At 53.7% G+C, this 14,655-nt stretch overlaps 1 protein-coding gene across 1 annotated transcript in view; it reads right to left on the reverse strand.

Moving 5' to 3' along the window:
- The window catches only part of enah (ENAH actin regulator), a 350,400-nt gene extending 338,562 nt beyond the window's left edge, over nt 1-11,838 (reverse strand). The window contains exon 1 of the mRNA XM_059645099.1: nt 11,351-11,838. Coding sequence (XP_059501082.1) covers nt 11,351-11,355 — 5 coding nt within the window. The 5' untranslated portion in view covers nt 11,356-11,838. The remainder of the gene's footprint in view (nt 1-11,350) is intronic.
- Between the last annotated feature and the right edge of the window lie 2,817 nt (nt 11,839-14,655).

Below are 14,655 nucleotides of genomic sequence, written 5' to 3' on the forward strand. Positions count from 1 at the left end.
ATTTATATATTTATTATTCTGTTAAGTTTTCCAACAGAATTAAGTTATCCCAAGTTCTTCTTTCTTTTGTTGAATTTTAACTACAGTGTTGAATAAATTGTGTTTTGCTTAACTGCATCTGGGACATACCACCTGAGATTTACCTTTAAAATAAGAAAACGTTAGGGTCTAGGCTACCTTCTTAGTATATTTCGTTGGTTGTGGGGGGGGGGTGCGCTCTCTGCCGGTCTGGAATATCTAGTCAGTGGAAACAATTTCTTGACACGTATCTTGTTCAGCCATTAGAATTTTACACACACACTAACAAAAGCCATCACTCTTCTTCTCAAAAAAATCAAAACACAATTAGAGCAAAAATTTCATTCCCTACTTTAATTATACTGGACTGTGAGGTATCACTAGGGACTGAAAAGAGACTAGTATTAAAATCACTTAAATTACAGTAAACAAATGACAAGGGGAGCAGACGATATTTGCTAGGACATAGTCTCTGATTTTCTTTATGATTTAGATCAAATAGATTACTTCTTCAATCTGACATGATACCTACAACCAGTGACAGCTCCATCCAGGTTAGTGACAACACCCTTGTTACTAAATAGCAGCTATTCTGCTGGTCCAGTCTATCCAACCAAAATTAAATGTATTCCATTCCTGTAGATACCACAGCCTATTACCAGCACAAACCAAGTACAAATGTCATGCTGTCACAGGAAACCTATATCAAATTCTGACTCAGCTTCAGTGTTACATTCAATTCCAGTACAGCACACTATCGAAAGAATGCAAAAGCGTTAAGATGGTTCCTAAAATATTAACAAGAATGATTCTGGGAGGAATGTGATAATCTGAAGAAAATGGGGTTATTTCCTTCAAGTCTGAAAGGATATTTGATCCACTGGTTCGGGGTGTAAACAACAGACAGCAAGAAATTGTTTCCACTGAGAGAAGAACAAAGCAGTGAACGCCAATATAAAAGGTGGAATGGCAAAATAAAGAATAGCAACAAACTACTTTATTTTAAGTGTAATAAATAGTCAAGATTGAGAACGCAGTGCCTGAATGTGAGCTGGAGGCAGGTTCAAATCATGGCTTTCACAAGGGAATGAGATAAGCACCTGGTCGGAGAAGATCTGTTAGGAAAAAGGCACAGGGAGTAGAAGCAAGATAGAAGCTCCAGCATTGCTGACACAGACATGACTATCAGAATGAAATCCTACTGAGCAGCAACCATCTTTTGATGCTGTTCTCAGATTCAGTGATTAAAGGGTGATCTAACTAGGTGCACATCATGATTAGAAGCACAATATACTGAATAGTGAACTATTTCCTCTGTTAGGCTCTAGTACAAGAAATCGTAAAATTGGAGCCACATCATTAAAGAATGATGGCGGGTACTACTACAGGGCAGTGGAAATCTGTAACTATGCCTTCAGAAAGTAAGTCAACCAGAAGTCTCAAAACTGAAATTGATAAATGCATTAGGTAAGGACATTCTAGAAACAATTTACAATACAGATCATTGTAAAACAATACAGGACATAGGAGAAACAGCAGGTCATTCAGACCATCACATTTGCTCTGCCATTAAATGAGATTGTGGTGATTGGCTAATCCTCAACTCTACTTTTCCACTTTTTCCCTTGATTCCCTTATTGATTACTAATCTATCCTTGAATACTTGGCAAACCCAGCCTCCACAGCCTTCTGCAGGAAGGAATTCCATAGACTAAGCTCCCTACAAAAAGAAATTCCTTTTCAACTCTGTCTTAAATATACGAACCGTAATTCTGAAATTATGCCCTCAAGCCCAAGACACACGCAGGGATAAATAATCTTTTTGCACTACTCTGTCATGTCCCCAAGAACTTGTGTTTCAGTAAAGTCACCGTTGAATCTTCTAAACTCCAGTGAGTACAAGCCCAACCTACTTAACCGGTCCTCATAAGACAGGCCCTCCAAACCTGGGATCAGCATTCAAACCTCCGCTGAACTGCCTCCAACATCACTATGTCTTTCCTTAGGCAAGGGAATCAAAATTATCATGTGCTCCATCTTGGTCTGACTAGTGCCTTGTATAGTTTTAACAAAATCTCCACAATTCCATTCTCCATTCCCCTTCAAATAAAGGCCAAAATTCCACTTCTTTGTAACCCACTAAACCTGAATGTTAGCTTTTTGTGATAACAAGGTGTACAGCTGGATGAACACAGCAGGCCAAGCAGCAGAGGAACAGGAAGGCTGACGTTTCGGGCCTAGGCCCTTCTTCAGCCCATTTCTGAACAAGGGTCTAGGCCTGAAACATCACCGTTCCTGATCCTCTGATGCTGCTTAGCCTGTGTTCACTTAGCTCTATGCCTTGTTATCTCAGATTCTCCAGCATCTGCAGTTCCTACTATCCCTGTTAGCTTTCTGTGATGTGATGATACCATGGCTTTAAGTTGTGTAATTTGTCCTTTTCTTTTGAAGTGAGGTTTTGAGCCAGAGGTACAGAGTAGTCTCATAAAAGTCAGAACAATCAAGGCAGCATCAATGGGTAGAGTCAGATTCCCACAAAACCAGGGTTGTTGGGGTTTTGAAGTTGGCAAAGGAAGATGTTATACATCTCTCGGCTACAGCAAAAAGCTCGAGTTCTCTCTCTCACCAGAATTTTCTCTTGGTGTTCTTTTCCACTGGACTGGAGAAACACCACGTTAGACAATCTAATTTACTGAATTGTTCATGTGTTATTACTCAATTGGAACAGTTGCTGTTTAGTAGTTAAATAATCTATTATTCTGTTAAGTTTTCCAATAGAGTTCAAGTTACACCAATTCTTCTTTCGTTTGTTTGCATTTTGACTGTGTGAGAATAACATGTTTTGCTTAAAGCTGAATAGTGTGACCAATCAAATTACATCTGGAACACAGCAGCTTACACTTGTCTTAAATAAGACAAAAGTTCGGGTCTAGTCTAGTTCTTTGATATATTTGTAAGGGTTTTGGTCTGGACCAGAACAGTGATTTATGCAGGAGGTTTTCCAGAACTACTGCACATGTAGATTTTTGCAGCCTTTCTCCATTTAAACAATAGTCAACTCCTCTATTCTTCCTGCCAAAATGCACAGCCTCACATTCTTCCACATTATATTCCAGATGCCTTGCATAACCTATCTATAACCCTCTGCAGACTCCTCATCCTCATCACTTGCGTTCCAGTCTACTTTTGTGTTATCCACAAATTTGGCTCTTGCACATTCACTTTCCTCATCCAAGCCATTAATACATATTGTAAATAATTGTGGACCCTATCATTAATCCCTGGGAAACTACCAGTTTCAGGCTTCAATCCTGAAAATTCCTCCTTATCCAACTCTGACTTCTACTAGTTAGCCAACCACGACTAAAATAAAATACTACCTCTAACACCATGATCTCTCATCTTATTAAGTAGCCCAATATGTAACACCTCATCAAAAGTCTTTTGAAAATTCAAATATATAATATCCACTGCTTTCCTATTGTCTATCCTGCTTGTCAATTCAAAGAATTAGAATAAATTGTCAGGCATGATTTCCTCCACGTGAAGCCATACTGACTCTGCTTGATTATATTGTGTACTTCTAAACTGTGTCACTAAAAAACCGTAACAAAACTGGAATCAATGGGAATCATGGAAAAATCTTCCGCTGGTTGTAGTCAACTGGCAAATAAGAAGGTGGTAGTTGTTTTTGGATAGCAATCATCTCAGCTCCAGGATATCTCTGCAGGAGATCCTCAGGGTAGTGCCCTACACCCAATCTCCAGCTGCTTCATCAATGTCCTTCTCTACATCATAAGGTCAGAAGTGAGGATATTTGCCAATGATTGCATAACGTTCAGCACAATTCTTGACTCCTCAGAAGCAGTCCATGTTCAAATACAACAAGACCTGAATGATATCTAGGCTTGGGTTGAAAAGTGGCAAGTAACATTCACATCACACAAATACCATCTCAACACTGCCCCTTGACATTCAATGCCATTCCATCACTGAATCTCCAAAAGACAAAATCCAGGATTAAACTGAACTCATGCAATAACACAGTGGATACAATTCAGGCCAGAAATACTGCAACAAGCCTTGGGTTATGTCGTAGAACAGCTGCATTTCAGGTACATAATTCCTCAAACTTTGCATCGCATACAGGTATTTCTGCTACGACGCGTGTTTCATTAACACGAGTTGGCTGAAATGCTATTGATAAATAGTGGACACTTCGGATAACACAAACTTACTACTGTACAGTTTAATGATTTTCTATAGCAGTTTCCCTATAACATGATTTTCTAAAGTGCAATTTTCTACAGTGTGAAGTCACACAAGAACACAACCATCACGTTGTAGGAGAAATACCTGCGTAGAGAGGGTGGTTAAGAAAGCATTTAGTATGCTGGTCTTCATTGCTCAGATCTTTGCATATAGGAGTTGTAATGTTATGTTGAGATTGTACAGAATGTTGGTGAGGCCAAAAGAGATACAAGTGTCCAGTTTTGGTCTCCCTGTTATGGGAAGGACATCATTAGGTTGGAAAGGGTTCAAAAGAGATTTACTAGAATGTTGTTGGGAATGAGGGTTTGAATGATAGAAAGAGGCTAGACAGGCTAGGACCTTCTTTCACTGGAGTGTAGGAAGTTGAGATGATCTTATAGGGTGTATAAAATCATGAGGTGAATGGCAGATGTCTTTTCCCTACGGTGGGGAATTTTAAGACTAGGGAGAATATATTTTTAAAGGTGAGAGGAGAAAGATGCAAAAAAGACATATAGGGCAATTTCTTTTTAAACTCAAGAGTGGTTTGTGTGGAATGAACTGCCAGAAGTGGTAGATGTGGGAAGTTACTATGGTTAAAAGACATTTGGTTATGGACACGAATAAGAAACGCTGAGGGATATAGGCCAAGTGCAGGCAGACGGGACTAGTTTAATTTGGGACTATGGTCAGCAATGGACTGGTTAGACAGAAAGATCTGTTTGTGTCCTCGATGTCTGTATGAGTAACTCACGTCTTGACTCCCTAAAGCCTGTCCATCTACATAGTACAATTCAGGAGTGTGATGGAATACTCCCCACTTGGATGGGTGCAGCTCCAACTTGACACCATCTAGGACAAAAGGCAGCCTGCTTGACTGCAACATCCACAAACATCCATTCCCTCCTCCATCTATGTTCAATGGCAGCACGTATACTATCTATCAGATGCACTGCAGAAATTCACCAAAGTTAGAAAGCACCTACCAAACCCATGGCAACTTCCATCAAGAAGATCAAGGCACCACACGTTGCAAGTTTCCTTCCAAGGCACTCACAAACCTGACTTAAAAACAGTGTCCCTGGTTCAGCATCCTGGAATTGTCTCCCCAACAGCATCTTGGGTCTACCTACAACACATGCACTACACAGGTTCAAGAATGCAGCTCACCACCACTTTTTCAAGGCAGCCAGGGGCTGGCAATAAATGTTGGCTAGACAGCGATGCCCATGCACCATAAATTCTAAATGCTATTACATCCTTGATAAAAGGCTCTAGCATTGTAGTGAAAGACAAAGGGTTAAGATGCATTATTCCAAGCTCTGCAGATTTACGAGTGCCCTTAAAATTCCATATACAGACCATAAAACAAATAAAGTACTTGACATTTCAAGGGCAAAACTTCACCTAAAAAGTGACTGCTAGAATACTATATTTGATCAGAGCAGAAATGCTTTAGAGATTTCTTCTAAGAGGCAACAGAAAGCACCAACTGAAGAGCAGCTCAATGACAAACATTAGAATGGCTGCAGATGAGCTAGAAAAAAGATGCGAGAATGGTGTAAGACAGAAAGCCCATGACTCAGATTTTCTGCCAGCAATCACAGCAAGCTCAGTTCTCCATCATAATGAAGAACAGAGCAAGCGATTATGAGCTAACCACAGGCATGAAGAACAAAATTCTCTCTAAACTGCTCAGCCACTCTTAGGGTCTGGACACTCCAACTGACATGTTATCGCAATTCCCGTCATCAATGTCCGGATTCCCCAAGTTGCTGCTGCATATGGACCTCAGAGCTCCACACAGAAGAAAACAAATTATAGGAAAGGTAACACAGTGTGAAGCTGGATGAACACAGCAGGCCAAATAAATAGGGAGACAGGGGGAGGTGGATAGAAGATGGATAAAGGAGAAGATAGGGTGAGAGGAGACAGACAGGTCAAACAGGCGGGGTTAGAGCCAGTGAAGGTGAATGTAGGTGGGGAGTTAGGGAGGGGATAGGTCAGTCCAGGGAGGACCGACAAGTGGGTGGGATGAGGTTAGTAGGTAGGAGATGGGGGTGGGGCTTGAGTTGGGAGGAATGGTTAGGGAGACAGGGACTAGCTGTGCTGGTTTTGGCATGTGGTCAGGGCAAGGGAGATTTTGAAGCTTGTGATGTCCACATTGATACCCTTGGGCTGCACCCCTTGACCTGTCGGTCCTTCCTGGACTGACCTATCCTCTCCCTAACTCACCACCGACATTCACCTTCACTGGCTCTAACCCTGCCTCTTTGACCTGTCTGTCTCCTCTCGAAAAGATGGGAAGGGCAAGGAGGGGAGGGAGGTGAACGAGAGACTGCGGGCGCGAGAGTTGCGGGGCGGGCGCGAGAGTTGCGGGGCGGGCGCCAGAGTTGCGGGGCGGGCGCGGGGCGGGCGCCAGAGTTGCGGGGCGGGCGGGCGCGGGGCGGGCGCGGGGCGGGCGCGGGGCGGGCGCGGGGCGGGCGCGGGGCGGGCGCGGGGCGGGCGCGGGGCGGGCGCGGGGCGGGCGCGGGGCGGGCGCGGGGCGGGCGCGAGCGTTGCGGGGCGGGCGCGAGCGTTGCGGGGCGGGCGCGGGGCGGGCGCGAGAGTTGCGGGGCGGGCGCGGGGCGGGCGCGAGCGTTGCGGGGCGGGCGCGGGGCGGGCGCGAGAGTTGCGGGGCGGGCGCGGGGCGGGCGCGAGAGTTGCGGGGCGGGCGCGAGAGTTGCGGGGCGGGCGCGAGAGTTGCGGGGCGGGCGCGACAGGTGCGGGGCGGGCGCGACAGGTGCGGGGCGGGCGCGACAGGTGCGGGGCGGGCGCGACAGGTGCGGGGCGGGCGCGACAGGTGCGGGGCGGGCGCGAGAGGTGCGGGGAGGGCGCGAGAGGTGCGGGGCGGGCGCGGGGCGGGCGCGAGAGGTGCGGGGCGGGCGCGAGAGGTGCGGGGCGGGCGCGAGAGGTGCGGGGCGGGCGCGAGAGGTGCGGGGCGGGCGCGGGGCGGGCGCGAGAGGTGCGGGGCGGGCGCGAGAGGTGCGGGGCGGGCGCGAGAGGTGCGGGGCGGGCGCGAGAGGTGCGGGGCGGGCGCGAGAGGTGCGGGGCGGGCGCGAGAGGTGCGGGGCGGGCGCGAGAGGTGCGGGGCGGGCGCGAGAGGTGCGGGGCGGGCGCGAGAGGTGCGGGGCGGGCGCGAGAGGTGCGGGGCGGGCGCGAGAGGTGCGGGGCGGGCGCGGGGCGGGCGCGGGGCGGGCGCGAGAGGTGCGGGGCGGGCGCGAGAGGTGCGGGGCGGGCGCGAGAGGTGCGGGGCGGGCGCGAGAGGTGCGGGGCGGGCGCGAGAGGTGCGGGGCGGGCGCGAGAGGTGCGGGGCGGGCGCGAGAGGTGCGGGGCGGGCGCGAGAGGTGCGGGGCGGGCGCGAGAGGTGCGGGGCGGGCGCGGGGCGGGCGCGAGAGGTGCGGGGCGGGCGCGGGGCGGGCGCGAGAGGTGCGGGGCGGGCGCGGGGCGGGCGCGAGAGGTGCGGGGCGGGCGCGGGGCGGGCGCGAGAGGTGCGGGGCGGACGCGAGAGGTGCGGGGCGGGCGCGGGGCGGGCGCGAGAGGTGCGGGGCGGGCGCGGGGCGGGCGCGAGAGGTGCGGGGCGGGCGCGGGGCGGGCGCGAGAGGTGCGGGGCGGGCGCGGGGCGGGCGCGAGAGGTGCGGGGCGGGCGCGGGGCGGCCGCGAGAGGTGCGGGGCGGGCGCGGGGCGGCCGCGAGAGGTGCGGGGCGGGCGCGGGGCGGCCGCGAGAGGTGCGGGGCGGGCGCGGGGCGGCCGCGAGAGGTGCGGGGCGGGCGCGGGGCGGCCGCGAGAGGTGCGGGGCGGGCGCGGGGCGGCCGCGAGAGGTGCGGGGCGGGCGCGAGAGGTGCGGGGCGGGCGCGAGAGGTGCGGGGCGGGCGCGAGAGGTGCGGGGCGGGCGCGAGAGGTGCGGGGCGGGCGCGAGAGGTGCGGGGCGGGCGCGAGAGGTGCGGGGCGGGCGCGAGAGGTGCGGGGCGGGCGCGAGAGGTGCGGGGCGGGCGCGAGAGGTGCGGGGCGGGCGCGGGGCGGGCGCGAGAGGTGCGGGGCGGGCGCGGGGCGGGCGCGAGATGTGCGGGGCGGGCGCGGGGCGGCCGCGAGAGGTGCGGGGCGGGCGCGAGAGGTGCGGGGCGGGCGCGGGGCGGGCGCGAGAGGTGCGGGGCGGGCGCGGGGCGGGCGCGAGAGGTGCGGGGCGGGCGCGGGGCGGCCGCGAGAGGTGCGGGGCGGGCGCGGGGCGGCCGCGAGAGGTGCGGGGCGGGCGCGCGGCGGCCGCGAGAGGTGCGGGGCGGGCGCGGGGCGGGCGCGGGGCGGCCGCGAGAGGTGCGGGGCGGGCGCGGGGCGGCCGCGAGAGGTGCGGGGCGGCCGCGAGAGGTGCGGGGCGGGCGCGGGGCGGCCGCGAGAGGTGCGGGGCGGGCGCGGGGCGGCCGCGAGAGGCGCGGGGCGGGCGCGGGGCGGCCGCGAGAGGCGCGGGGCGGGCGCGGGGCGGCCGCGAGAGGCGCGGGGCGGGCGCGGGGCGGCCGCGAGAGGCGCGGGGCGGGCGCGGGGCGGCCGCGAGAGGCGCGGGGCGGGCGCGAGAGGCGCGGGGCGGGCGCGAGAGGCGCGGGGCGGGCGCGGGGCGGGCGCGGGAGGCGCGGGGCGGCCGCGGGGCGGGCGCGAGAGGCGCGGGGCGGGCGCGGGGCGGCCGCGAGAGGTGCGGGGCGGGCGCGGGGCGGCCGCGAGAGGTGCGGGGGGGTGCGGGGCGGCCGCGAGAGGTGCGGGGCGGGCGCGAGAGTTGCGGGGGGGTGCGGGGCGGCCGCGAGATGTGCGGGGCGGCCGCGAGAGGTGCGGGGCGGGCGCGAGAGGTGCGTGGGGGTGCGGGGCGGACGCGAGAGTTGCGGGGGGGGTGCGGGGCTGGCGCGAGAGTTGTGGGGGGGATGCAGGGGTTGGGGGGTGCTGCAAGAGTTACGGGTTGGGGGGTGCGAGAGGCGCGGGGCGGGCGCGAGAGGCGCGGGGCGGGCGCGAGAGGCGCGGGGCGGGCGCGGGGCGGGCGCGGGAGGCGCGGGGCGGGCGCGGGGCGGGCGCGGGGCGGCCGCGAGAGGTGCGGGGCGGGCGCGGGGCGGCCGCGAGAGGTGCGGGGGGGTGCGGGGCGGCCGCGAGAGGTGCGGGGCGGGCGCGAGAGTTGCGGGGGGGTGCGGGGCGGCCGCGAGATGTGCGGGGCGGCCGCGAGAGGTGCGGGGCGGGCGCGAGAGGTGCGTGGGGGTGCGGGGCGGACGCGAGAGTTGCGGGGGGGGTGCGGGGCTGGCGCGAGAGTTGTGGGGGGGATGCAGGGGTTGGGGGGTGCTGCAAGAGTTACGGGTTGGGGGGTGCGAGAGTTGCGGGTGCGGGCGGGGTGCGAGAGTTGCGGGTGCGGGGGTTGGGGGTTGTGCAAGGGTTACGGGTGCGGGGGTTGGGGTTTGTGCGAGAGTTACGGGTGCGGGGGTTGGGGGGGGCGTGCGAGAGTTACGGGCGCGGGGGTTGTGAGAGTTACGGGGGTTGAGGGGGTGTGCAAGAGTTACGGGCGCAGGGGTTGGTGGGGGGGGCTGCCAGAGTTACGGGCGCAGTGGTTGGGGGGGGGGGCTGCCAGAGTTACGGGCGCAGGGGTTGTGGGGGCTGCCAGAGTTACGGGCGTGGGGGCTTGGGGGGTTGCGAGAGTTACGGGCGCGGTGGTTGGCAGGGGGTGCGAGAGTTATGGGTGCCGGGCGGCTGCGAAAGTTACGGGTGCAGGGCAGGTGCGAGAGTTACGGGTGCGGGGGTCGTGGGGGGGCATGCAAGAGTTGCGGGTGCGAGAGTTACGGGTGCTGGGGTCGGGGGGGCGTGCGAGAGTTACGGATGCGAGACTACGGTTTTGGGGGGGTGCGAGAGTACGGGTTTTGGGGGGGTGCGAGAGTACGGGTTTTGGGGGGGTGCGAGAGTACGGGTTTTGGGGGGGTGCGAGAGTACGGGTTTTGGGGGGGGTGCGAGAGTACGGGTTTTGGGGGGGGTGCGAGTGTTACGGGTTTTGGGGGGGTGCGAGAGTACCGGTTTTGGGGGGGTGCGAGAGTACCGGTTTTGGGGGGGGTGCGAGAGTACGGGTTTTGGGGGGGTGCGAGTGTTACGGGTTTTGGGGGGGGTGCGAGTGTTACGGGTTTTGGGGGGGGTGCGAGTGTTACGGGTTTTGGGGTTGTGAGTGTTACGGGTTTTGGGGGGTGCGAGAGTACCGGTTTTGGGGGGGGTGCGAGAGTACGGGTTTTGGGGGGGTGCGAGTGTTACGGGTTTTGGGGTTGTGAGTGTTACGGGTTTTGCGGGGGTGCGAGAGTACGGGTTTTGGAGGGATGAGTGTGTTACGGGTTTGCGGGGGGGTGTGAGTGTTACGGGTTTTGGGGGGGTGTGTGTGTTATGGGTTTTGGGGGGGGTGAGTGTTACGGGTTTTGGGGTTGTGTGAGTGTTACGGGTTTTGGGGTTGTGTGAGTGTTACGGGTTTTGGGGTTGTGAGTGTTACGGGTTTTGGGGGGGTGCGAGTGTTACGGGTTTTGGGGGGGGTGTGAGTGTTACGGGTTTTGGGGGGATGCGACAGTACGGGTTTTGGGGGGGTGCGAGTGTTACGGGTTTTGGGGGGATGCGAGGGTACGGGTTTTGGGGTTGTGAGTGTTACGGGTTTTGGGGGGGTGCGAGTGTTACGGGTTTTGGGGGGATGCGAGAGTACGGGTTTTGGGGGGATGCGAGAGTACGGGTTTTGGAGGGGTGAGTGTGTTACGGGTTTGGCGGGGTGAGTGTGTTACGGGTTTGCGGGGGGCTGTGAGTGTTACGGGTTTTGGGGTGGGCTGGGCTGTGCGGTCTCTCCCCCTGCCCCCAGCCAGCCGAGTCCCGCCGGAATCATTTGTCTTTCCCCGAAGCGGGTGGTGGTCCGCGATCCTTCTCAAGGCGATCACAGGCACCAGCAAAATCAGATTCAGTGAAACAAAAGCAGCGCCGGGCTACCGTCCGCTTCTCTCTCTCGTTCACCAAGTTGGAACACGGATCAATGTCTGGTTGAAAGCATCCCGCTGTTTCTTACCTCATTGTGGACAGGTTCCTGCCGCCGCTTTATTCCCTCGAAGCCGCTTTTCCCAAAGTCTCCGTCTCCCAGAGAGAGAGACCACCCTCTCCCGCTCTCCACACTCACTCACTTGGCAAAGAAACAACTTCAGCCGACAAAACAAGCCGGGAGGTGGACTGTGTATCCCCGGATAAGGTGAAGCGACAGAGAAACAGGGTTTTTGTAAAAAATAATAATAAATAACGAGACAATTCTGCGGGGTCTCTCCCTCTCGGGGGATCCGCCACCAAACAAAAATCCGGCTCTGCGACAAGAAATCAAAAAAAAGCACCAATTAACCCTCGTTACCTCAGAAAATACCACAGTTTCAGATCGCTAACCCAGGAGTTTGTTTTAAACCTTTTCTCAGGAAGGGTTTTTTTCTTCCCCCCCCTCTCCCTATCTGTAAATCTGGTGAAATTATATTTTCCGATGAGGGAACAATCACCAACGGCGCGCTCACGCGCTATTCCGCTCACGCTCACGTTGGCGCGCGCCCGGCCGCTCGCTCTCACCGGAAATGCCGAGCGGCCGCCGTCGCTGTCAATCACGAGCCGCGAGGGATTTCCGATTGCGGCGTCCCTCTTCTCCCCCACCGGCACACTTCGCCGCCTGTCAATCAATCCGTTCGTTTCCGCCCATTCGTCAACAGGCCGGGCCCGCCTACCTGTCAGTCACACGCCTTCGGCCGCGCCCCTTTTCCCACAGGCGCCTTGATCTCTGCCGCAGTAACCCCGAGTGGGCTGTCAGATGCAGCTCTGTGCGGGCATGGGCTATGGTTCGGTGCGGGTTGCCTTGCTTCTCCTGCAAATGTCTGCTCCCGCTCCCCTCGTCCTTTTAAAATGCATAAGCTCGGGTTTTCCTATTTGTGCCCAATCATTACCGTTTCGTACAAGCAGATTACTATCGATGGCTCGAAAACAAGAAATTGCTGGAGAAACTCAGCAGCATCTCTGGGGAGAAAGCAGATTTAATGTTTCAAATCCAGTGACCTTACTTCAGAACTGTACGTGACTACTGGCTCATCAGGCTGAGACGTCCTCCCATGCTCATCTGTCCAAAGTGGTTTGAAACTTCTGTCATCTACAAACTCCACGTCCAATTTTCTAGATATCATTATTTCAAGTTGAAGGAAGTTACAGAGATTTGCAAGTAATATGGAGTAGTTATAATGAAGGGCCTTTATTATCAGAGTATAGATTGGGATAGCAATATTCTAAAAGGCTGAGGTGGATGTGTTCCTGAATGTGTTTTGAAACCAACGACTAAATGCTGAATCTAATTCTGGGTCGTTTGCCCCCCTCAGCCTGTTCCACCTTTCAATAGGATCATGGCCAATCCAACATTCCTCATGTCCACTCTAATACCTTTTCCCCATAAACCTTGATTCCCTGACTAATAATCTATCTGTCTCAGTCTTAAATATACTCAAGATATCTGTCTCCACAGCTCTCTGTCACAGGGTTCCAAAGACTCAGAATCCTATGAATGACAAAATTCCTCCTCATCTCACCTCAGTCTTAAATTGTGATACTGTCAGACCTGCTGGATTTCTCCAGCTCTTTCTCTTTCTTTCAAATCTCTGGAATCTACAGTTCTTTGCTTTATCATTAAATCTGGATTGGTTTTGGAAAAGGACAAGGATCAATGCAGTGCGAAATTATTTACTGGGATGAGCCAACTTCAATGGAGTGAGAATGGATCTGGCCCAGGTGAACTAGAGTCAAAAGATTAACTGGCAAAACAGCAATTAAACAATAGGCTGCCTTTGAAGAGGAGATGGTTCAGCACAGTTAGGATGTATTCCAATGAGAGTTCAAGGTAGGACAAACAAAGCTGAATTCCCTGGGTGACAAAAAAGGCAGAAAATAAGATGTGACAGGATCCATACAATAAATGTCAGGCAGATAATACAACTGAGCACAAGGCTGAATATAGAAATTTCTGAGCTAAATTAAAGAACAACTAAAATAGGAAATTAGTGTATGAGAAAAGGCTGACAGCTGATATGCAAGGGAATCCAACAGCCTCCAGTAGCATGTAAATTGTAAAAAAGCAGTAAAAGGAGGATTGGGGCTGAACAAGGTCCAAATGGAGATTTCTGCACGGGGCAGCAGGCACGGCTAAGGTTGTAAATTAGTACAAAGTAATGGTGAAGGAAGAAGCACTTGAATTACCAAATAAGGCAAAGATTGATAAAGAGAAGATACTGGGTGGGCTGGCTCATCTGAAGTTGATTAAAAAAACAGGACCAGATGAGGTTCCTCCTCAGACACATGATGACGTAAGAGAACTGCAGAACTGCAAAGATTATACAGTAATTCAAAAAAGAATGTAAAGCCCAGCCAGTGTAGGCCAGTCAGGTTAACCTCAATGATTAAGAATTAGAGATGGAATAATTCCGGACAAAATTATTTGGATAAGTATGGGCCAATTATAGAAAGCTAGCGAGGATTTGTTAAGGAAAAAGTGTGGTTAAATAATTGGAATAAGTCTTTTGGTATTGTGACAGGGAGGGCATAGGACAGTTCATGTGTTTATGTGCTACATATATATGTAGACTTCCAAAGGACACTCAATATTTAAGTGCTATATAAAAGGTTTGTCAGCAAGGAAAAGGGACCAAAAACAAAGTTGCTGGAAAAACTCAGCAGGTCTGGCAGCACCTGTGAAGGAAAAAAAACAGAGTTAACGTTTCAGATCCAGTGACCCTTCCTTTCCATTTTTTCCTTCACAGATGCTGCCAGACTTGCTGAGATTTTCCAGCAACTTTGTTTTTGTTCCTGATGTACAGCATCCACAGTTCTTTCGGTTTTTGTTAAGGAAAAGGGACCACCTGGTTAAAAGTTAGTGAAATTACAACATCAGAGAACAGTGGTCACAATTTTGTTTTTGAAATGGAGGAAGTAGTTTGTGGTGATTTTGTGTTATTGGGAAGTAACAGAGATTAAGTATTGGAGATTCCATTTGCTTGAAAATCTGATACAGATATCTGTATGCATCCTTCTTAACAGTAGAGAATATCCTGGAATTAGTTCCTTGAGAGTGGAGTCACAGGTAGATGGAGCTCTGAAGAAAGCGTTTGGCACACTTCCTTCATTGGTCAGAACATTGAATATAAAGTTTGGGATGTCATGTTGCATCTGTTCAAAACATTGTTGAGGCCATTTTTAGAATAGTGTATACATTCTGGTTGCCCTGCTGTAGGAAAGATGTTGTTAAACTTGACAATGTGCAGAAAAGATTTACAAGGATGTTGCTGGAACTGGTGTGTTTCTGTTAAA

The sequence above is a fragment of the Stegostoma tigrinum genome, chromosome 4 (assembly GCF_030684315.1).
Source record: "Stegostoma tigrinum isolate sSteTig4 chromosome 4, sSteTig4.hap1, whole genome shotgun sequence".
NCBI lineage: Eukaryota > Metazoa > Chordata > Chondrichthyes > Orectolobiformes > Stegostomatidae > Stegostoma > Stegostoma tigrinum.